General features: G+C 47.3%; 1 protein-coding gene and 2 pseudogenes across 1 annotated transcript; 1 reads left to right on the forward strand and 2 right to left on the reverse strand.

Moving 5' to 3' along the window:
• LOC123462189 (pre-mRNA-splicing factor SYF1-like) lies at positions 1–2568 on the reverse strand. Its single transcript, XM_045154905.1, has one exon. The coding sequence runs from the start codon at positions 2566–2568 to the stop codon at positions 1–3; it is 2568 nt and encodes an 855-aa protein (XP_045010840.1).
• A 7124-nt stretch (positions 2569–9692) lies between these two features.
• Positions 9693–16244, reverse strand: LOC123462315 (annotated as a pseudogene).
• A 3992-nt stretch (positions 16245–20236) lies between these two features.
• LOC123462269 lies at positions 20237–23283 on the forward strand (annotated as a pseudogene).
• The last annotated feature ends 1325 nt before the right edge of the window (positions 23284–24608 follow it).

Below are 24608 nucleotides of genomic sequence, written 5' to 3' on the forward strand. Positions count from 1 at the left end.
TCAGTCTTCCTTTAGACTCCCAAACACAGCAGCTGGCACACTCTGCTGCTCCAGTCGGACTTCACAGGGTTCCAGATCCATCTCGTCCTCATCTTCATCCTCACCCAGCTGGATCTCCTCAGGGTTGGCCTGCTGGGCCAGCTCTGCCAGCTCCTCCCGAGATGCATCACTCCTTACAAATGAAATCTTGCTCTGGGCCCGAGAAGGCTGGTCTCGCTCTGCTTCAGCTGCTAGCTGTTCTGCACGCTGCTCCAAAAGTTTCATATCATCTATCCCGTTCTGCCCAGGGGCCAAGTCAGACACAGTACCTGTGGCACTGCCTGACACCTTAAGCATCTGTGAGGCCATGAAGTTGACCTGTGTGTTGTATGTGGCTTGTACACTACGGCGGATTCGCAGCATCTCTCTGATGGTGTCTTCATTGCCATGCTGGACCTCAAAGTCTTTCCACGTTTGCCAGAATGCCCCAGTTGTCCGGGGGTCGCAGATCTGGGAGCAGAAGCTATAGATGGCCCGAGCACGGTCGATCTCTCCAAGCTTGCATTCCATGTCAGCAAACCGTAGACACATCTCACGGGCATGCTCATCAGATAGCACCTCAATAGCCTTCTGGTAGATGCCACGGGTGTGGGTGACGCCATAGATCTCTGCAGCTCGCTTGATATAGATGTTGAACATGTCATACTGCTGGGCAGGCTCCACAGCCCTTGTGGCACGGTCATACACAGCCATGACATGCCGGGCCAGGCCCCACTCCTCCTCCAGCTGTGCGTATAGCAGATACAGGGTTTTAGCGTATTTGGGGGGGCAGCCATCCAAAGCTTGCTCGAAAAGGTCCCGTGCCCGCTCCAGCTTGCAGCCCCCATAGCGGGTGATGAACTTTGTCAAGTAGGTGCTCCAGATGTCAGACACATTGGGCCACTTAAACAGTGAGATACCACGCTCGTATGCCTTGAAGCTCTCTTCAAAGTACTTGTGCTCCTCCAAGAACGTGGCATAATTGATGACAATCTGTGGTGTGGCTATGCGCAGATCCAGGATGCGGTCATACACGGCCTTAGTTGACTGGAAGGTACCCAAGCTCTCCTCCAAGTCTGCAAGCATCGACCACACCTTCAGTGACGTGTATACACGGTTCTGCACAGGCTCTGAGCCATCCAAATAGTCGGCTCGGCGGGCAGGCAGTGCAGTTGCCTTCCGCAGCAGCCGCAAAGCCTCATCATAGTTCTCATGCCGGAGCTCCAGCTCCCCGCATTGGCACCACACACTTGCCAGGTCATCAACCTGCTTGAAGTTCACTTTGGTGGCCTTCTGCAGGATGACACGGGCATCGTCCAGCTGCCCATTGTCCTCATAAAACTTGGCAAATGCGACCCACAGGGTGTGTGGCTTCCCTGTGGCCTTGAAGGGGTCCACTGTCTGTACAGCTTCTGTGTATGTGTTGAGGATTTCCTGGGGATGGCCCTGATGCAGGGCCACACGTTTGTGCCACTCATGGACGTCGTGCGGGTTCTGACGCAGCCGGACACTGTTGAGGAGCAGTGGCCGTCGGCTGATAAGCCGCTCAAAGCGGGCCAGGCGTAGCTCAAGATCCACGTCATCCTCCTCCTCCCGTCGCAGCTCAGATGTGGTCTCCATCTTCGCCGCAATCATACTCTCTTCAAATTGAGCATAGCTGTCAAATACCTGTGTGAAGTCCCACACGGTCATCACAGTGCGGATGGCCTCCTCATACACATCCCGGGCCTTCTCAAAGAGGCCACTGCGGATGTAGTAGTCTGCCAGTGACCACCAGAGCTTGCCCTGCTGGTCAGTGAAGTGGGTAAGCCCTCCACGGATGATGGCATCCACGTTGAGGGATTGTACCTTGTCTGGGTTCTGGGAGATGAGGTCGCACAGCTCATGCCACAGCTGGTACTTGGACTTGCCAACCTTGGATACAAAGTTCTCATCATTCACCAGAGTGGCCAGAAGCTGTGCAGCCTCATCCAGGCGGTCAATTGACTTGAGGTACTCGATGTACTCCTCAGCACTCTTGGGGCTCAGCTTGAGGAAACGCCGGTAGACTCGAACAGCAGTCTCAGGCAGTGGGTGGGAGCGCACAAAATGCAGGTACAGTGGCCAAATACGAGAGTGCTGTGTGATAGGTAGAGCCCGGAGGGCACGGTCAAAGGTGTGGCGTGTACGTGTGACACATGCCTGGCCCATGAGGAACTGGCAGTAGTCAAGCCACAGACGGGGCATCTTGTGCATAAATAACAAAGCCCTCTCATGGCAGTTGTTGACATCTTCATAGGCGGGGTCAGTCACACAGAGATGCTTGACCTGTGCTCGGCGTGCCTTCAAGTAACGATACCACAGTTTGTAGCTGCAAGGCAGCAGTTTGAGTGCCCGCTCATATAGCTGATTGAGCCGGGGCTTTGGAGCCCCTTGCTTGAACTCAATGTAGCGGAGCCAGCATTTGACAGAGAATGGGTTTTGCATGATTTCTTCCTCATAGGGAAGGTCCTCTTCCTCAAAGACAAGATCCTCTCGCTCGGACCGCTGAATTCGCGCCACCACCTCCATTTTTCTGGCTCCCTGCATCAATCTGTTTTTTAAAATAGGAGAAAAGGGTTTATTTTGGTTTACAAACATGCGGCGAGACTCTAGGATGGCAGGGAATACATGGCATGAGCAGAGGGTGGACAACAACAGAAGAAGAGTATGCCAAACACTGGCAAGGGGAGGCTGGCTATAACACCCGTAAGCCAACACACCACCTCCAGGATGCTCCAATTCCCTAATTTCCACCATCCAGGGACGTAGCATCCAGAATACATGAATTTACTGGGACACTAAATTAAAACCACCATAATCACCACGTGAGTTTGAAGCCAGCCTGGGCTACAGAGTAAAGAGGCCAGCTCCTCCTGGCCTTGTAGGGTAACAACTTACCTTCAAAAAAAAAAAAAAAAAAAAAAACCTAACTAACAGGGCCAGGTATGGTGATACACATGTCTAATCCCAGCACTTGCAAGGCTGAGGTAGGAAGATCACCATGACTTCAAGCCAAGCCAGGGACAGAGTGAGACCCTACCTCTAACAAAACAAAAAAGAAGCCAGGGTTGGAGAGATGGCTTAGCAGTTAAGGCACTTGCCTACAAAGCCTAAGTATATAGATTTGATTCTCTAGGTCCGACATAAGCCAGATGCACAAGATGGCACATGCTTCTGGAATTTGTTTGCAGTGGCTAGAGACCCTGGCAAGCCCATTCTCTCTCACTAAGTAAAAAAAAAAAAAAAAAAAAAGGAAAGAAAGAAAGTGGAATTGAAAAAGGGAAAGGGGAAAAAACATAGCTCAGGCTAGCCTGGAACTGTGTAGCTGAGGATGGTTTGATCTTATCCTCCTGCCTCCACCTCCAAAGTGCTGCAGTACAAATGTGACTGCCATACACCCAGCCTGCAGAAGATCTTGAGTCCCCCCCTTAAAGGCTATTGTGTACTGAAGCATGGTAACAACCAGCTACCCACTCTCCTCTTCTGACAGCTCTCACACACAGCTGACATCAACAAAACAGCATCTAAGTTTTTATTCATGTGCACTGTTAAAGCATCCATACCAGTGTGACTGGGGGTGGGGAGCAGGGCAGAAGAAAGAATTCTGCTCTATTGGTAATAAAGCTCCAGGTTCCTTCCCTCATTAATTTCATAGTCTCCCAGTGATACGTGGTCCTTAAATATCGTGTACCATTTTTTAAGGACAACTTGTCCCCACAGGTGCCAGTTTGAGCTGTGATCAGTCTAAAGTCCCCAATGGCGTCATCGGTGTTGCACTCCATGCAAACTTTCTTCCCCAGACAACATCGGTCCTTCTGACTGGAGCTATAGAGTAAGTGGTGGAAGGCAACAGAATCAGGGTTTCCTGGGTGTCCCCAGGCACCAGAAGCCCCACATACAATTGCCCCCAGATCCCAGGACCTAAGATACATGCTTGAATTGTCTGTTAACTTCCTCTAACCAGACATCAATTTTTAAGGTAGAGTCTCGCTCTAGACTCATGCTGGCCTCAAACTCAGTGACCCTCTCTCTCTGCCTCCCCAGTGCCAGCAAGTGCCACCACACTCCGCAGTGGTGTGATCAACCTTGCCCCTATTCTTTCTTTTCTGTCTCCCACTGAACCACTGCTTCTCTATTGGTCTCCTCCTACTTTAATGTCGTTTTTCCTATGAAGGTTACTTGCATGCACATGTGCGTGGAGGGTTTAATGGAGCCTGGTGATCTTACCAGTGTGTAAACACTGACGGTGCCTCTGTTTCCCTGGTGACGGTCATCAGCCACCAGCTACTCAGGGAGCGATGGAGGCTCTGGAGGTCCTGGAACTCAAACCACAGCAGGCAGAGGACTCACACCTGACATTCCATTTGGATTACCTTGAGTTCCTGTCTAGCTACAGAGTAATGCCCTGTCTCAAAGCAAAATATAAAATTCCAGGGCCCTGGGCTGAGATAGATGGTTTTCGGCCAACCTGAGACTACATAGTAAATTCCAGATCAGCCGTGGCTAGAATGAAACCCTACCTCCAACAACAACAGCAAAAATTTCAGGTCAGTCTGGGGCTCAAGTGAGATTCAGATTCAATTCTTCAGTACCTATGAAAGCCAGATGCACAAGGTGGTACAGGCATCTGGATTTTACTTGCAGTAAGCGGAGGCCCTGATGTGCCCAATCTCTCTACCTCTTAACCCCACTCCCTCATATTAATGAAAAAAAAAAAATTTCAACCTGGACTCGAGTAAGACCCTACCATGAAAAACAAAAAAATAAGCCAATGGTGGTGAAGCATGTCTTTAATCCCAACTCTGGTGAGGCAGAGGTATGAGGGTTGCCACGAGTTTAAGTTCACCATGAGACTACATTGAAATCCAGGTCACCCTAGGCAAGGGTGAGACCCTTCCTGGAAAATAAATAAAAAATGAGAAATACAAAAACAAACATATAAAAGAATAAATAAAACATTGCAGTAGAGTAACTTGACAATCAGAAAATAAGAACAGAGCTGGGTGTGGCAATGCATGCCATTAATCCCAGCACAGGTAGGTGGATGGATCACTGTGAGTTCAACCATCCTGAGATTACAGAATGAATTCCAGGTCAGCCTGAGCTAGAGTGAAACCCTACTTCAGAAAATAAATAAATAAATAAATAAAATCAGGCATGGCAATACACACCTTTAATGCCAGCGGGGAGGACACTGATGTAGGAAGATCTATCTCTGAGCATTCAACAATAGGCAGGGACTACATAAGTAAATTCCACATTAGCCTGGCCTAGAGTGGTATCCTACCTCAAAAATTAAAATAAAATAAAAATTTTCAAATATAGCTAGGGGTATAATGCTTGCCCATTCTCCTAACCCTGAACATAAAGACAAGGTAGTTAGTCTAGAAGGATCGCAGAAAGTTCTGGCCCAACTGGGCTACAGCGTGAATTTCAGGTCAGTCTGAGCTAGAGTAAAACCCTGCCACAGAGTTATAACTCAGCTGGGTGTGCTAGCATACACCTTCAGTCCCCACAATTAGCAGGCAGAGTTAGGATTGCCATGAGTTCAAGGCCATCCTGAGACTACATAGTGACTTCCAGGTGAGCCTGGACTACAGTGAGGCTCTGCCATGAAAGAAATAAACAACACAAAATCAGGCATGGTGACGCACTCGGGATGGAGAATTAGGAGACCTTTGTGCGTTCAAAGCCACCATGAGACTATATAGTGAATTCCATGTCAGCCTGTGCTAGAAAAGACCCTACCGCAAAAACCGAAAAATAAATAAATGATACAAACATACCACAACACAAGATAATGTGAGATGGTGGAATCTAAGCCATGTGCATCGTGAGGTATGGATATTAAATTGGCTGAAAAATAAGGCCATGATGGAGGGCATGGTGACTCATGCCTTTAAGACCAGCACTTGGGAGGCACAGGCAGGAGGACTGCTGTGAGCTTCAGGCCACCCTGAGACTGCTGAATGAATTACACGTCAGACTGGGCTAGGAGAGAACCTACCTCAAAAACAAAGAGGGGTGCAGCTAGAGAGATAGCTCAGCAGTTAAAGACATTTGTTCTAAAAACCTGCCACACAGGGTTCATTACCCAGTCACCCACAGAAGTCTGAAAACAAAAGTGGCCACAGCATCTGGAGTTCTTTAGCAAGGGCAAGAAAGCCTGGTACAAGCATGAAAAAAAAAAAAAAGTAAGCATAAATAAGAATACTCAGGGCTGAAGAGATGCCTTAGCGATTAAGGCGCTTGCCTACAGGCCTTACAACGTTCGATTCTCCAGGTCCTGCATTACCCAAGTGCACATTGTGGCACATGCATATGGAGTTGGTATGCACTGGCTGCAGGACCTGGCATGCTCATTCTCTCTCTCATTCTCTTTCTCTGTATGTATTAAATAAACAAAACAGTGCAAAAAATTTAAAAAGAAAAAGAATAATCAATAATAAAAGGCAGAAGAGCTGGTCGTGGAGGCACACACCTTTAATCCCAGCACTGGAGAGGCAGAGATAGGAGGATCACCATGAGTTCCAGGCCATCCTGAGACTACATAGTTAAAATTCCAGGCAAGCCTGGGTTAGAGTGAGACCTTTCTTAGAAAAATAAAATCAGGGACAGAGGGCTAGAGAGATGGCTTAGCGGTTAAGCACTTGCCTGTGAAGCCTAAGGACCCCGGTTAAAGGCTCCATTCCCCAGGACCCACGTTAGCCAGATGCACAAGGGGGTGCACGCATCTGGAGTTCATTTGCAGTGGCTGGATGCCCTGGCGTGCCCATATTCTCTCTCTCTCTCTCTCTCTGCCTCTTTCTCTCTCGGTTGCTCTCAAATAAATAAATAAAAATGAACAAAAAAATTTAAAAAAAAATCAGGGACAGAGGCCTTGGGTGACCTTGGAATCTCAAAACAAGGCTTACAGGGTTGCATACATAAGAGCCCCTCAATGGCCTTGAGAACCCATCCCCTCAGCTTTTGCTTCTCGGAGAAGCTCTCCCCTCCCAAACCCTTGCCTGATCCTTGGTGAGTCTTTCCCTGTTGACCTTGTGCCCCACCATCTCCTACGCAGCCTGACTACCTCGCTACCTGCCTCCCCACCCAGCCCTGCCCTGCCCTTACCTGATATCTGCTCACCGAGGAGAAGATGCTCACCAGCTAGTGGCACAGAGCAGCCAACTGTGAGCCAGAAGCTTCTCTAGGAGGAACCTCTTCTGTGACTCCTGCTTTTATGCTGCCAGACAGGAACTGATGTGAGGCACCACCCACACCACGCCCAATTTAATAGAATCTCACTCTAGGCCAGGCTGGCCTTGAACTCACAGTGATCCTCCTTCCTAGGTCTCTGATGCAGTGCTGGGATTAAAGGCGTGTGCTACCAACCACACCTTATTATTGTTTTGTTTGTTTTCTGTAGGGTCTCACTCTACCCAGGCTGACCTGGAACTCAATATCACAGTCCTACCTAGGACTTGATACAGGGCTGGGGTTAAAGGTGTGAGCTAGCAAGCCTGGCCTACACTATTTTTCTTTTCTGATGCATGGTCTCAGTCTGTGGCAGCTAACCTGGAACTCACCACCTGGATCCTCTGACCTCAGCCTCCCAAGTGCTGGGATTAAAGGTTTTATGAAGGAGTGGAGAAATGGCTTAGCAGTTGTAGCATTTGCCTGTGAAGCCTAAGGACCCAGGTTTGATTTCCCAGGACCCAGACAAGCCAGATATACAAGGGGGCACATCTGTCTGGAGTTCCTATGCACTGGCTAGAGGCCTTAGAGTGCCCATTCTCTCTTTCTATCTGTCTCTTTTTCATAAACACATAAATAAAATATTTGTTTTACAAAAGTTTTATCATTATCCCTGGGTAGCACAGACATACATTGATTGATTGATTGATTAATGTGAGTGAGAGAGACAGAGAGATAAAGAGAGAAAATATATGTACCAAGGCCTCTAGCCACTGCAAAGGAACTCCACAGAGATATGTGCAACCATGAGCTTCTGACTTATGTGTCCTCTAGGCAATGGAACCAGCATCCTTTGGCTCTGTAGGCAAACACATTAACCATGAAGCCAAGTCTCCAGCCCACTTACAGTTTTTTTTTTTTTTGGAGTAGGTCTCACAATGTAGCCCAGGCTAGCCACAAATTTTTACTCCTTCACAAAACTTCAAACTCTCATGTGGTGGGATTATAAGCATTTGTCCCTACCCAGACATCAACCACCACCATTCACTGTTTTGTTTCATTCAGAGGAGGTGTGCCAGTTTACCCAGGCTGACCTTGAACTCTAGATCCTTCTGCCAAAGCCTGTCAAGTGTAGGTAAGGATTACCAGCTGCAGAGTCTAGGTCTGCCCTTCTAGAACCCTTTCCTGAGTCCTCTCCCAGTTTTCCCTCTTTGGGGCTGGGATGCAGTGCAGTGGTTCAGCACTATTCTTAATATAGATTTGTTTTTAAAATACATTTTTTTCGCTGGGTGTTGTGGCGCATGCCTTTAATCCCAGCTTTTGGTAAGTAGAGGTAGGAGGATCACTGTAAGTTCAAGGCCACCCTGAGACTAAATAGAGAGTTCCAGGTCAGCCTGAGCTAATGTGAGACCCTACCTCGAAAAACAAAAATAAAGAAATAAAAATATATTATTTTAAGCCAGGTATGGGGTATGTACCTTTAATCACAGCATTTAGGAGGCAGAGGAAGGAGGATTGCCCTGAATTTGAGGCCACCCTGAGATTACAGAGTAAATTCCATATCAGCCTGGGCCAGAGTGAGACCCTACCTCGAACCCCCTCAAATATATATATATGTTTCGAGGAGAGAAAGAGACAGAAGACAGAGAATGGGAACACCAGGGCCTCCTGCCACTGCAAATCAACTCCAGACACATATGCCCCCTTGTGTATCTGGCTTATTTGGGTCTTGAGGAATTGAACCGGGGTGCTTTGGCTTTGCAGGCAAGCGCCTTAACTGCAAGCCATCCCTCCAGCCTGCGCTGGGGGTTTTATGTCTGCAGTGCAAAACTGGATTATATCATCAGTGGCAGAAATGCATACTTCAAAAAATTTAGGCTGGCAAGGTATGGTGGGCACACATTCAATTCCAGCACTGGGGAGGCAGAGGTAGGAAGATCTTTGTCAGTCCAATGCCAGCCAGGAGTACACAGTGAGTTCCAGGGAAGCCTGGAGTGGGACCCTACCTTAAAGGCAACCACACAAAGGTGGTGCAGGTGATTAGGTTAGATCCACATTACTCTTGGGTCTCAGTAAACAGCCTGCTATGTCACTCATGCCTGTAATTTCTTTTTTTATTTTTAATAATTTTGTTTATTTTGTATTTATTTGAGAGTGACAGACAGGCAGAGAAAGAAGTAGAGAGAGAGAGGTAGAGAGAATGAATGGACGTGCCAGGGCCTCCAGCCACTGCAAACGAACTCCAGACACGTGCTCCCCCTTGTGCATCTGGCTAACGTGAGTCCTGGAGAATAGAGCCTCAAATCGGGGTCCTTCATATGCAAGCGCTTAACTGCTGAGCCATCTCTCCAGCCCCATGCCTGTAATTTCTACATGTGATAGGCTGGGCCACATCATGAGACTCCCATCTTCAAAAGTAAAAATAAGGAAGAGCGAGGCAGGAAGAAAGGAAAGGAAAAAGAAAAGAAGACCTTGTGTCAACTGTAATATCCAGTGTCTACACAAAGCTTTATTTCTTCAACCCATATCTCTTCCCTTAGAACAAAGTCAGTAGAATAAGGATGCTGAAAATCATACTGTAGAAAGACAATTGGAGGGAGCATTGAAATTCTTTCTTCTGTCTCTATCTCTCTCTCTCCCTCTCTTTACTTCCTCTCTTTCTACTACTATTTTATTTATTTCATATACATATATATACATATATACATTTATTTATTATTACATATACACATGTACATTTATTAAAAAATTTATTTATGCTTTGTTCGGTTTTTTTTTTTTTTTTTTGGTTTTTTGAGGTAGGGTCTCACTCTAGCCCAGGATGACCTGGAATTCACTATGTAGTCTCAGGGTGGCCTCGAACTCACGGCGATGCGATCCTCCTACCTCTGCCTCCCAAGTGCTGGGATTAAAGGCATGCGCCACCACGCCCAGCTGGTTTTTTTTTTTTTTTTAATATAGGGTATTCCTCTAGCTCAGGCTGACCTTGAACTCATGGTGAACCTCCTACCTCTGCCTCCAAAGTGCGGGAATTAAAGGTGTATGCCACCTGTATTAGTCAGGGTTCTCTAGAGGAACAAAATTACTAGAATGAATTATTTTAAAAAGGGAATTTATTGGATTAGTTTACAGTAGTCCAATAGCAGTTGCAGGCCTGAGAATCACCGAACCTGGTAGCTGCTCAGTCCACGGGCCAGATGCCTCAGCAGTCCCGACCGGCACTGCAGATGGTGCCGGAAAGCCTGGAGGCCTCCTGAGGAGCCGCTGGGATTCGAACCACATGGGTCTTCAGTCAATGTTGGTCTTTAGTCCGCACTGGTCTTCAATCCACACTAGAAGGTAGGGAGCAGCTCTGGCAGCTAAGTGGAAGGACGGAAGGAAAAAAGGGAACTCTTCTACCCAGAGCTTCCTTATATCAAGTCCCTCTCTGAGCGGGGCCGCCCACTCTGGGGGAAGGGCTCACCCTGGGAGAAAGACCTCCTCCTTAGTTGATCCTTCCTAGAAGCAGCCTGTGGATTACTAAACACATCAAGTTGACAACACCGTAACTATCACACACGTGTACATTTATTAAAAAATTTATTTATGCTTTGTTCGGTTTTTTTTTTTTTTTTTTTTTGGTTTTTTGAGGTAGGGTCTCACTCTAGCCCAGGATGACCTGGAATTCACTATGTAGTCTCAGGGTGGCCTCGAACTCATGGCGATCCTCCTACCTCTGCCTCCCAAGTGCTGGGATTAAAGGCGTGCGCCACCACGCCCGGCTGGTTTTTTTTTTTTTTAAGATAGGGTATTCCTCTAGCTCAGGCTGACCTGGAACTCATGGTGAACCTCCTACCTCTGCCTCCAAAGTGCGGGAATTAAAGGTGTATGCCACCACGCCTGGCTGCTGCTGCCTCGGCTTCTTTTTTGTTGTTGTTTTTGTTTTGTTTCTTTTATGTTTGAGGTAGAGTCTCCCTCTATCTCAGGCTCTCCTAGAATTCACTATGTAGTCCCAGGGTGGCCTCAAAGTCAAGGTGATCCTCCTACCTAAGCCTCCCAAGTGCTGGGATGAAAGGTGCACACCACCAAACCTGTTTATTTCATTCTCAAAAAATTATTTACTAGAGAGAGAGACAGAGAGAGTCGGGGATGGGGTGGAGGAGGGCAGGGAGGAGAGCCACACTGTGATTGAGGCCAGCCTTGGCTACATAGTGACTTCAAGGCCAGCCTGGGCATGTTGCTGTTGTTGGTCATGTGGAGACCCATCCTGGTGGCTTATGATTTCTACCACTGAGCGTTACCTCCAGCTGCTTTGTTCCTAGGATTTAATATTTATTTTTTATTTACTTACATTTAGTGAAAAAGAGAGAGAGAGACAGAAGGGAAATAGAGAGAATAGGCATGCTGGGGCTCCTGTGACTGGAAACTCCACATGCATGTGCCACTTTCTGTCTCTAGCTTTATTTGTTTATTTGTTAAGTTTTGCAGGCAAGTGCCTTAACCGCTGAGCCATCTCTCCACCATGAAACTTTGGTTTTGGTTTATTTTTGTTCATTTAATTGAGAGCAACAGAGAGAGAAAGAAGCAGAGATATATATAGAGAGAACAGGTGTGCCAGCGCCTCCAGCCACTGCAAAGGAACTCCAGACGCGTTCGCCCCATTGTACGTCTGGCTTCTGTGGGTCCTGTGGAATTGAGCATGTATCCGGAGTTCATTTGCAGTGGTTGGAGGCCCTGGTGTGGCCATTTTCTCTCTTTCTCTCTGCTTCTTTCTCTGTCGTTCTCAAATAAATAAATAAAAATAAACAAAAAAAGAAAGCTTCAGCTGGGTAGGGGGATGCACGCCTTTAGTCCCAGGACTTAGGAGGCAGAGCTTGGAGGATTGCCATGAGTTCCAGGTCATCCTGAGACTATATAATGACTTCCAGGTCACCTTAGGCTAGAGTAAGATCCTAACTTGAAAAACCAAACACATACAACAAAAACAACAAAAAACCTTATTGGGCTGGAGAGATGGCTCAGCAGTTAAAGTGCCTCCCTTTGAAAGGCAGGAAGGAAAATTTTAAAGTAAACTTTGGGAACAAACAGCTGCTTGCTACAGAACAGCTAGGGGTCAGCCTGAACTGTATATTCCTGGAAGAAGTAAATCAAAGATAGGCTAAAAGATAGGCTGTGGGTGGCCCAAGATATGGGTTGGTTGGGTCAACATAAACTTTATGTCCTGGGAAGAGGAAAAACAAAAATATAGTTTTAAGAAAAACCAAAATAATAAAATAATTTCCCAAGATAGCCTGACCAAGGACTTAAACTCTGGTTATGGACAAATAAGATATGTAGACATAACTGTATAAGCTTTGCAAATACCCTTGTGGACCCCCCCCCTTTCCCTTCCTTGCTAAAAACCTATAAAAAGAAACCCCCAATAGGGCTCAGGGTCAAGTCCTCTGTCTCCTGCATGGGATAAGTATCGACCCCAGAGATCTGGTTTCCTGAGTAAAGCCTCATGCTTTTGCAGCAAGTTTGGTCTCCCATGTGTCTTTGGGTGCATGCTATCTCGGGACCTGAGTGAGGGTCTCCCTCTGGGAGTCTTTCACCTTCAAAGCCTACTAAACTCGGTTTCATTCTTTGGTACCCATATAATGCAAGATGCACAATGTGACACATGAATCTGGAATTCATTTGCAGCAACTGGAGGCTCTGGCACACCCATTGTTTCTGTCTCTCTCTCCCTTCTCTCTGTCTCTCTTTGCTAGCGAATAAGTAAATAAAAACATTTTCAGTGTGGAGAGATGGCTTAGTGCTTAAGGCACTTGCCTGTGAAGCCTAAGGACCCAGGTCCAATTCCCCAGTAATCACATAAGCCAGATGCACAAGTGGCACATGCGTCTGGAGTTCATTTGTTCTCTCTCTTGCTCTATAATAAAAATAAATAAATTATGTTAAAAAATTTAAAAAACAAAGCTTCGTTCTCAGGGTGGCGTCCAACTCTCAGTGATCCTCCTATCTCTGCCTTCTGAGTGCTGGTATTAAAGGTGTACACTACCATGCCTGGCTCAAGAGTATTTTTTAAAATAAAAAAGATTATATTTAGCCACACATGGTTGCATATACCTATAATGGTATCACTCAAAAAAATGAGGGCAATAGGATCAGGAATTTAAGGCCAGCCTGAGTTAACATGAGATTCTTTTTGTTGTTGGTGGTGCTGGTTTTTCAGGGTAGGGTCTCACTCCATCCCAGGCTGACCTGGAATTCACTATGTGGTTCTAGGCTGACCTTGAACTCACAGTGATCCTACTACTTCTGCCTATCATATGCTGGGATTAAAGGTGTGCACCACCACAACCTGCTATGAGATTCTTACCTCCAAAAAAAATCCACAAAAAATATATTTATATATCTTCTGGGACTAGGTATATAGCTCACTGGTGGAGTGATTGCACTGAAAAATAATGATAAATATGTATATAGCATAACTTAAAGATTCCACAAGGACAGAATTGTTAAAAAATAATCTTACATGTAGATAGCCTCCAACTAGCAAATAGCATTGCAGTCTTAAGTTCTAAAAATTGGAAAATACACAAAAGAATTGGTCTGGAGATAAAGATCAATGTAAGCACTTACTTGCCTGGCATGTGCAAGGCACACTGTAAATTAGGTTGTGTGTGTGCACACGTGTTTAAATTAAATATAAACAAACCAGTAAATATACCATAAAAAATGAAGCTTCTTGCCATGGGATATTGTTTACAATCATGGAAGTTGTTAAGAAGAAATAAATTAAACAAAAAAATTTAAAACAAAAGCTTCTCTTTTCAGATGGTATTGAGCAATGGGGAGATTCAAGAGTTACCAAAATGCTGAGAGGTGACAGTGTCATGTTCAGCACTACGTAAGACAATCTATCACACTCTCCATGATTCAGGAACACCTTTCAAAGAGGTGGCTGAAAGAGTGTAAGAGCCAAAGAAAGGAAGGAGTGCTTTGCCATACTGTCTTCCAGATACAAAGTGGTGGTGGTTTTCATGACTTCACTTTAGAGACAGGCTGTCATGTACCTCAGGCTGGACAGAAACTCTCTATACAGCTGAAGTTGACCTTGATCTCCTGATCTCAGCAATTCCTACAAAACCTCAGGACTTCTGTATCGCTCTCAACCACAGACATTCAAAGTTAACCATACAGGCGCTAGAGAGAAGGCTTAGTGGTTAAGGCACTTGCCTGCACTGCCAAAGGACCCAGGTTTGATTCCCCTGTACCCAGTTAAGCCAGATGTACATGGTGACGCATATGTCTGGAGTTCATTTGCAGTGGCTAGAGACCCCGGCACTCCCATTCTTTCTCCCATTTTATTTCTCTTTCTCTCTCCCTCTCCTTTTCTTTCTCTATCTTTCTCTCAATTTCTCTGTTATTTGTAAGAAAAAAAAAGGAAGGAACAAAGGAAGGAAGACAGAAAGAAAGAAAACAAAGTTAGCCACACAGTTGCCAGAAAGATTTCCCCCTCAAGTGGAGAGGCATGGTGAGAGAGAAGAAAGAGGATGCCGGGAGAGGATTGTGATCATGATACACTGTGTAAATGTGTGGTAAGTTGGTTGTTGATAGAGAGTTTAACTTAGGACCAGGTGTGGTGGTGCACGCCTTTAATCCCAGCACTTGGGAAGCTGAGGAATGATGACCACGCTGAGCTCGAGGCCATCCTGAGACTACATACTGCATTGTGGGTCAGCCTGAGGTAGAGTGAGACTGTACCTTGACCAACCAAAAATGAATAAATAAATAAATGAGTTAAAAATACTGGGCTGGAGGGAGAGCTCCATGGTTAATGTATTTGCCTGCAAAGCCAAAGGACCCCATGGTCCTTTGGCTTTTTAGGCAAGCGTCTTAACCGCTCAGCCATCTTCCCCAGTCCAAAGAATTTATTTTTAGCTCCAAAGACTTGAGCCACATTCTGAGCACACGAACTTTTGCTTTCTCTCCTTCCCTCATTACCTCCACATCCCACCCAGGACCACTGTGCTCTAGCTATGCACATCTGCATTTTAGAAGAGCCTTGTCCATTTGTGTTTCTGCTTTATAGTCAGGAACTGCTGACATACTGTGAATAGACTGTAAAACTTGAAGCAATGCAGATTTTGAAGGAATTATAGGTGTCTTGTGCTTTAAGACTGTCTTGTAGGATTATTCTCTAGGCAGATGAATCAAACAACTATGTAAATCACAAAAACTGAAAATGAACCAAACTGAAAAGGAAAACTTCCAGGCAGTATCTTTCTACTGTATCCTGTCATTGAAGAGAATAAACAGGACGCAAAACTCATTCCAAATTACTCTTCCTGGGCCGGAGAGATGGCTTAGCGGTTAAGTGCTTGTCTGTGAAGCCTAAGGCCTTTTCAATGTACTGCTTCATTAACGTGCAATTCACCCCTGTGAGCTTCACAGGCAGGCTTCTGTGAGGAAGTCCTGTTCCCTGCTGACAGCATTAATAATTATTTCCTTGACTCGGTGCTCTGATGGTCTGTGTACCAGGTGCTCGGACCCCAGATGGGCAAAATCAGTGTTGACCCTCATCTCCTCTAATAAGCTCCTTGGAAAATGTGAGGCCGGCAACAGTCCCTGTTTCTTGAGCCCAAGGAACAGCAAAGAAGATTCCTTCCAAAGTAGCAAAAGCTATAACACGTTCTGGATAAGTAGCGCTTTTGTCCCCAATCCAACTCAAGGCCCTCTGCCTTCTTCAAACAGGCATTGAAAAAGAATTCCATTTCTCTGGAATCTTTAATATAGGTATCAACAAGGAGCCTCTATATCTCAGAATGTATGTTTCCCTAGCAATTTGGAACCCAGAGAAAGAGCGGGCTTCTGTAATGTGAACTCCTTGGCTAAATCGGTCTACCAAGTTTCCTTTTACATGCCGTCACTGGCCGCAAAGAAAGCCAGAAGATGAGATATAAAATATCTCTCCTCAGGAGTCAGGGCTTCCACTGCTGAATATCCTTGGAAAGATGCACCGGCTCAGCGGTCCAGAGGTAGGCCTCAGCGTTCTTGCACATCTTCCTGAAAACCTGGCACTGGAGACCCTGGGGGAGCAGAGCGGAGGGAAGAGAGGACCAGGGCGGGAGGCGGGACCAGATCTTCCCATTGGACGAGCCTGGCCCCGCCCCCGGCGCTGCCCGGCGTTCGCGCGTGGGTGGGCACTTCCGGGAAGCTCCGGAAGCCGCGGCCCTCCGCTGCGAGGCCTCAGGCTCAGGGGCAGGATAGCCAGGCCCTCTCCGCGGACACGACTCCGGACCCGTCCGCCGGCCCCGGCCACCGAGGGGGTGAAGCCCGAGGAACGCTGCGGGCGGCGTCGCTGTCGCCGGTACGCGGAGAGCAGTGTTCGCGACCTCCGCCACAGTGACTGCTGGAGGCCGAGCCCCGCAGCGCCCTGTGGCTTGGCCGGTGACCTGGTCTCCTCAAGGTTCCGCGTTCACGGATAACATGAATCTTGTAACCACACTTCCCCAGCATCTTCTTTGGGCGCCAGGTTTGCCTTGGGCTCCGACACCCCGCTAACCCCTCAGACCATTGACGAAAGCCAAGCCTACAAGTTGGGGCTCTCTGGAGGCAGGCCTATCATTTCTTTTGTAGGAAAAAAAAACCCCAGGGGGTCCCCACGCTCTGCCCGGATAAGGCGACACCCCAAATCACTCACTCAGGAGAAGCGGTCTTGATGCAAACTGCAAGAGGATTTTATTCCAAGCGCGCTGGGGCCCACAGTCGTACACCGCACAGGGGTAGAGGACTGCAGAGCCCCGAATGCAGGAACGGGGCAGTTTTTATAGGGTTTCTAACAAAGCCTGTGTATTAGACCAATTATTATTTAATATCAGGAGCCCCTGCAGGGTGTTAGCCAGTCAGTTTGTGCCACCCCACAGTTTCTAAGCCAATTAGTTTACTTTGTTCGAGCCCCTCATGGACCAATCATTCTCTTGTGACCTTGGAGGTCAGCATTTGCGCAGGTCCTTAGGTGGGGGTAGCAGAGTGTGGTATCAGTCTCCTGTGACCTTGGAGGTCAGCACTTGTGCAATTCCTTAGGTGGGGGTAGCAGAGTCTGGTATCAGCCTCCTATGACCTTGGTGGTCTGAGGCAGGCTGCTACAGCCTATGGTGCGAGTTACTAAGGCTTACAGTGTGGGCTACTAAGGCTTATAGTGTGGGCTATTAAGGCTTATGGTGCAGGCTATTTACAGAAACTAAATAAGTGGTCTACTTTATTACTCATTTCCCATCCCTGAGGGCTATCTCATGCCCTTTTTACCTAGTTTTATATTAGGAGTGGGCTCTGATACACTGAGAAGAGGGATTCTTTACTTGCTTCTAACAGAGAGTAAATCCTGGAGTTTGAGGTACGCAGGGGGCCCGCCTAAGCTCCCTTTGGAGTGTGATAGTATTTCTGAGCTTCTGAATTCTTGGGCCTTTCACTTTCATACCTTTGATAGTTTGCAGTGTATGCTTCTACAGCTTAGCCTCAATCTATTGTCAACAGTTTTAAAGGTTTTGATGCTATTGTAAATCATATAGTATTCCTGATTTCATATTCAGAAATGAGTATTGTTTTTGTATGCCCAAAAGGTATCCTATAAACTTTATTATTTCAATATTTCTGCCATACCTGTGTAATGAATACACTGAATGGTGGTTATTTTTAAATGTCACTAACACTGATCATTTTGCAGAGCCTAGGATCATGAATTTCTAAAAATATACATATAAAATTACAATGAACTAATAACAAATTAGAGTAACTACAACAAAGCCATAAATAACAAATGTCAGGGAAAACGGGGGATATGAATCCTCATCAATACCAGTTAAAACTTTAAAACACTGAGCCATCTTATAAATGATTTAGAGATTCCTATGCCTGTTACTCATAGACTCACAGTGGGTCCAAAAGTTTATGTCAGTATGCTAAGTGGTAGACAACACTGGGTTCCCCAGAGCATCAAGAGGGCACTCATAAACATTCCCTTGGAGAGCAGATAGTCCTGAGCTCTCCTGCCATAGGCAGTTGGCCTCAAGCCCAGGTTGCAAGAGAAGCCAGCTCATCAAGCTAGCAGTAGCCCAGGAAGCATTCGCTTGGAGAGCTGAAAGCCCTGAGCCTCACTGTGCAGGAGGGCTGCTCCCTCTATCCACCCCCCACCCCAAGGTGCAGAGGAAATCCGCATCTTGAGCTACCACAGTGGGCTCCAGCACTGGGCATGACTCTGCATCCTTCCAGCCCACGTTTAGTCTGACCAATGGAAAGCCCAGAGCTGACATCTGTATGAAAAAGGGTTTTTCTTTTTCTGTTTTCGTCTCCTAAATAGGAGTGTCTCAGTATTTTTCGGGCTATCCTGGAACTTAGTCTTCATTCAAGGTGAGTTTTGAGCTTAGCCAACCACCTACTCCTGCCTCCAGAATGCTGCGTTAGTAGCAGTGTGTCATGTATCACCACGCCCAGTCAAGTCCATCACAGAACTTGCTCTTTCCTCAAACACAAAAAGAGAATCAAACTGGCTGACATGGGGTGCCACTATTACAAACTGAAACCTAAGTGGAGAATGAAAGGATATATATATAATCTGGTACCCCAGCCTTTTTCCTTTTCTGTAGATAAGAAGGCCTTTATTGTGTTTTAAATTTGTGTTTTAGAAAATTCTTCTCATACTACTTCTCCTCTACCTCCTTCCTCTGAGGCCTTCCTCTGTAGGGTTATTGGTATATGAGGGAGAAACCCCCTGAATCTGGGAGTTATGTGGGAAAGAAACTTAGAAACTGTATGACTAATATATTGAGATAAAAAACTATTTATTTATTTATTTGAAAGAGAACAGGAGGAAGACAGAGAGAGGAAGAGACACATATATACAGACAGAATGGGTGCCCCTGGGCCACTAGCCACGGCAAACAAACTCCAGATACAGTGGTCATCTTGTGCTTCTGGTGTAGGTGGGTATTAGGGAATTGAAAATGGGTCCTTAGGCTACATAGGCACGTGCCTTAATTGCTAAGCCATCTCTCCATCCCTATAGGGCTACCTTTAAATGGATACAGTTGATTGAGAATGAGTAAGGAGGTTCTGACATTCCAGGACTCTAGGAGATCCACCAAAATGTTGGGGTCACCTAGGGCAGTTAACCACTGCTTGTGAGATAAACCCACCCTACTTTCTGTTCCGTCTGCAACACCAAAGATATTATGAATTATTCAGTTTATTTAGGGAAAAATCTTGATGTACATTAAGAGAATTTGCACTCCTTGAGAAGGCTGGGCAGCGGTTTGGCAGTGCATTAATAGTCATAATTACACCTGATTATGGCTTCTCCTCTGGGATCCATGATTGTGCCAGGAATATCAGTAGAGCAAGAGGCAGGGATCAAGGGAGTCATCACTTCCTCAATATTGGTGCCTCATGCTGAAGATGGCAGGGCCAATTCATGGGCTTGAGATCCCATTGATGCTCAAAGCCCACAAAAGCTCCCTTTCTCTCTCTCGCTTTCAATCCTTTATAGACATATCTATGAGATCACTGAAGTTATATTATCCTTTGCTAAAATACAAGGCTTTTACTAGAGAATAAGATAAAATGGGTAAACTGAGTCTTAAAATATTTATTCAGGTTAAAAACTCCTTAGATAACATAGGCTGACATAAGAGAGAGTGCTTAGTGGTTAAAGCACTTGACAGGGATGCCTAAAGACCCATGTTCAACTCTGCAGATCCCAGTAAACCAAATACACAATAGGGAGGCAAGTGCAATCTCCCACATACCCACTAGGTGGCAAAGCGTCTAGAGTTCAATGGTAGTGGATGAGACCCTGTGTGCCAATTATCTCTTTCCCTCTTCTCCACTCTAAAATAATATGAAAAAAAAATTAAAAGGAACATAGGCTTCAGGGGTTATATCAAATCGTAAGGGGTTACATTAAATTGTTACAGAATGTGGACGCAGTCCGATTGATTCATCCCGGCCTGGCGGTGTGCGTGGGTGGTGTGGGGGGGGGGTTGTGGGGGAATGAGGGATGGTGTCCCCAAGAGGATTGACCCAGAATCCCCTGAAGAAGATCTGGATACCCTACAGCAACGACCAGCCGGCTCTGCACGCCTGCCAATGTGGTGTTGCATGACCAACTGCCCGACCCTCATCGTCATGGTGGGCATGCTTGCCAGGGGCAAGACCTACATTTCTAAGACGCTGACCCGCTACCTGAATTGGATTGGTGTGGCCACTCGGGAATTCAACATTGGCCAGTATTGCTGGGACCATGGTCAAGATGTATAAATCTTTTGAGTTTTTCCTCCCAGACAATGAAGAGAGCCTGAAAATCCCGAAGCAGTGTACCCTGGCAGCTCTCTGTGACGTCTAGAGGTTTCTCAGTGAGGATGGGGGACATGTGTCGGTTTTTGATGCAACTAATACCACCAGAGAACGGAGAGCAACCATCTTTAATTTTGGGGAGCAGAATGGCTACAAGACCTTTGTCGTTGAGTCTGTGTGGATCCCGAAGTCATAGCTGCCAACATCATGCAAGTGAAACTGGGCAGCCCTGATTTTGTTAGCCACGGAGGATTTCATGAGGCACATGGAGTGCTATGAGAACTCCTATGAGCCACTGGATGAGGACCTGGACAGGGATCTGTCCTATATCAAGATCATGGATGTGGGGCAGAGCTATGGGGTGAACCGTGTAGCTGACCATATCCAGAGCCGAATCGTATATTACCTCATGAATATCCATGTGACTCCCCGCTCCATCTACCTGTGCTGGCACTGGGAGAGCGAGCTCAACCTCAAGGGCCAGATTGGCTGGGACCCAGGACTATCTCCCCAGGACAGAGAGTTTGCCAAGGGTCTGGCTCAGTTCATCAGCGACCAGAACATCAAGGATCTGAAGGTCTGGACCAGCCAGATGAAAAGAACCATCCAGACCGCAGAGGCATTGGGTGTGCCCTATGAGCAGTGGAAGGTCCTCAACGAGATAGATATGGGCGTCTGTGAGGAAATGACCTACGAGGAAATTCAGGCCCATTATCCACTGGAGTTCACCCTGCAGGACCAGGACAAGTACTGTTACCGGTACCCGAAGGGTGAGTCCTATGAGGACCTGGTCCAGCAACTGGAGCCTGTCAACTTGGAAGTGGAGAGACAGGAGAACGTGCTGGTCATCTGCCACCAGGCTGTGATGGTGAGGCTTCCTGGCATACTTCCTAGCCAAGGCAGCAGAACAACTGCCCTACCTCAAGTGTCCCCTGCACACGGTCCTAAAGCTGACCCTTGTGGCTTACGGTTGTAAATTGGAGTCCATATTCTTGAACGTGGCAGCTGTGAATACACACCGAGACAGGCCTCAGAATGTAGACAACTCCAGGCCTCCAGAGGAAGCCCTTTCACAGTCTCTGCTCACCAGTGACCACATGCCATCCACTGAGGCCCCTGTGCAGGAGTTGGTTGAGTCTCCACACGAGGTCATTCCAGGTTCCTCTCGTGTTTATATTAGGGGCATTGTCACCATGCAGGATCACCATCAAAGCTGTGCCTGGCTGGCAGTGCCCAGAGCCCTCAGCCTAGCCCAGGGTCTCCTTGTTGACAGCCAGCAACAGGGTTGGATGTGGCTGCTGACATGCTCAGAATCCCCAAGCAATTTGCTGTGCAGCCGTTTGAGCTCCTCCTTTGCCCTACTTTCTGGCCCCTTTGCTGTGGCTGGCAGATAGATGGCTGCTTTGTGAAACGTGCAGCCCTTAATGTGAAACGGAACGTCTCACCGAGATGTCCTCACTGTGGCTCAGCTGCCTGGGTGCACAAGGCCACCCCTGGCCGGACTCTTCCTGTCCTCTTCATAGCCAGGTCTTCCTGGGGCACTGAGTATCTCCTACTCAAGGCGAGGCCAACTCTCCCATCCCTCCCTTCCAGGAATGGAAGCGCTGCAGCCGCTGGCCAGGCCCATTGGGCAGTCGCCCACATTTGGCATTCTTCAAACAGCATGCTTGCTTTGGCACATTGTGACACTGAAGGGAAAGGGAACATTGGAGGTGCCTTTTCCTGAGTTCTACCAAGGCCTATGCTGAAATATTGGGGAACTGGGGCTCAGTCCACCTTTTCCCAGCTGTTCTCAAGAACTGAACTGGGCGACCATGGAAAGATGGGCCAGCTGTCCTGGTTACCTTCACAGTGCACACACCAAAATGCTCAAGGAGCCTGGGCTCTCCTTCCCTGGTCATTGTCACCTCTGTCCACACAGGACTATGCACCGCTGGCATGGATGTTCCTTTGCTGTGAGTGGCTCAGAACTACCCGTAGTCCTGTTAGCCCCTCCCTGATGTTTGTTACCATCCACCTGTTGGACTGAGGAAGGAAGAAAACAGGCCTTGGAGGCAGCCACTGGCCCAAGGACAAGTCCTCAGCCCATCAGCTTTGTCTCAAGTCATGGGAGTCTGATAAAAACAACCTTGTGGAGCCTCTGAGTTCTTGTAGGTTTATGCAGCTGATTATGGCTCCGTTTTTCAGATGGCCAACAGACTGACATGCAGGGCTGGAACCCATACCAGTGGCTGGTGCTCTGCTCCCCACAAACGGGACCTTGGTAAGCCAGTTCCCTACATCCAAGAGCCTTTCCAAGTCTGGGCCTTTTCAGCCTTGCCACTCCCATTGTCTGTCTGTAGCCTGCAGAGGCCACCTGGCCCTAAAGGAAGTCAGTGTCCCTGGTCCTGACAAGTGGTGTCTCTCTCTCTCTCTCTCTCTCTCTCTCTCTCTCTCAACCTACCCCCCCCTTCTCTCTGTATCTCTCTCTCTCTGTCTCTCGTCAAAGCTGTAGACAAACAGGAATAAATGTCTGCAATGAGCCTGATCCTCTTTGGTTCGATTCCTGTCAGAGCCCCAAGCCCCCTCTTGGGTCCAGAAGACCATACCATTGCCTTTGGGACATGGGGACTGTAACCTTTGCTTTTGTGTCTCTCCAAGTTTGGCTGACTTTTGTCATCTGGACATAATGGTTAGCCATAGAGAATCCCTTGGGTCGGCAGCTGTGAATCTACCTGATGTCACCTGCAACAAGACCACTGAGGCCTTTTATCTCTGCACGCAAGGGGAGGCGGGAGCTACGTTAAAAGGACTGCATGGGGCAGAGGTGTGTCTGGGATTTAGGGCATGCGTGGGAACAGCCCCTCCCTCAGCTGCCTTGGAGTGGCTGCAATGTGCCTGGGCCGCAGGCATCATCCTGCTCTCCCTAGAATGGATGGCGTTGGATTTCAACCATGCATTGCACTGTGTCCAGCATTCTTTGCAATAAATAATTTTTAAAACACGAAAAAAAAATTGTTACAGAATGTTGTGGAATCCCAGTCGATGGCGTTTAGCTAGCAGGTGATGTGGGAGGGAAAGGAACAGCATGTATTGTGAATCTAAGAGTGGCTTGTTTATTTTCAGGAGGCACTTTTCCATGTAACCCAAGCTAGCCGGGAATTCTAGGGTCACAATTTGAAATTTTAGGGGTTTACAGGAGATTCCCAGGACCCTCAAGTTTCACATTACTTTAAATGAGTTTCACTCAAAGACTGCTTTCCGCAGGCCCTAAACAAAGAGTTTGACTAGAACTCTTGTCCAAGTCTTGTCTATGTTTGACATTTCATGGGAATTCTAGTCAACCATCATTGGAGAGGATAGGCTGGAGGATGTGGCTCAGTAGTCACTGGTCCTGAGGCATGCTGGCACCTGCCCACTTTGTCACAATGGATTCACGACGTTGCTAGGCAACCAGATGCTGCTGCTGCCTTTTGTTTGAGTGTTCCACAGATGGTAAGGCAGAGCATCTTTCAGTGGCATGTTCTGATGGTGCTTGAGACTAGCATAGCTTAGTGTGAGCACTAACACTGGGGACTTGGCTTACTAATATTCTTATTGGAAGGGATGTGGGGGGAGACTATAGACAGACAGTGGGGTGGGGAGGGAGGGTGAGTGCAAGCTGAACTGGGATAAAAGAAGGGGGATAGAGTCTTGCAGGAAAGAAGCGGCCAGCAAGGCCACAAACTCTGCCATGAAGCGATTCCTGTGCTTTAGGTGCTGGGCTTCAAAACCAGAGCAGTCTGGTTTCCTGCCAGGGTTCAAGTCCTTGGGAAAGATCCAGAAAGCTTCTTGCCTGGTGGACATTGACAAGATATGCAATCTCGTCACACTAAGGATGTACCACGTTTCCCAAAAGGACAAGAAAAAAGGGTAAGAGAGGCCACAGGTGTGACAGCCAGGAAGGGCGATTGGCAGCAGGGCCTATGGTGGAGAAGTGCCACCCTTCTGGGCTTGGCCCATGGGAGAGGAGAGAAGGGAGCCCCAAGAGCTGCTGTCATGGAGGATGGTGGGTCTTATTCCCACCACAGGCTCCTCAGCATCTTGTCCTGTACACC

Source organism: Jaculus jaculus, chromosome 7 (genome assembly GCF_020740685.1).
Source record: "Jaculus jaculus isolate mJacJac1 chromosome 7, mJacJac1.mat.Y.cur, whole genome shotgun sequence".
Lineage (NCBI taxonomy): Eukaryota > Metazoa > Chordata > Mammalia > Rodentia > Dipodidae > Jaculus > Jaculus jaculus.

Coding starts and splice junctions, on each gene's coding strand:
- LOC123462189 (XM_045154905.1), bottom strand. CDS start 2,568: ATGGAGGTGGTGGCGCGAATTCAGCGGTCCGAGCGAGAGGATCTTGTC.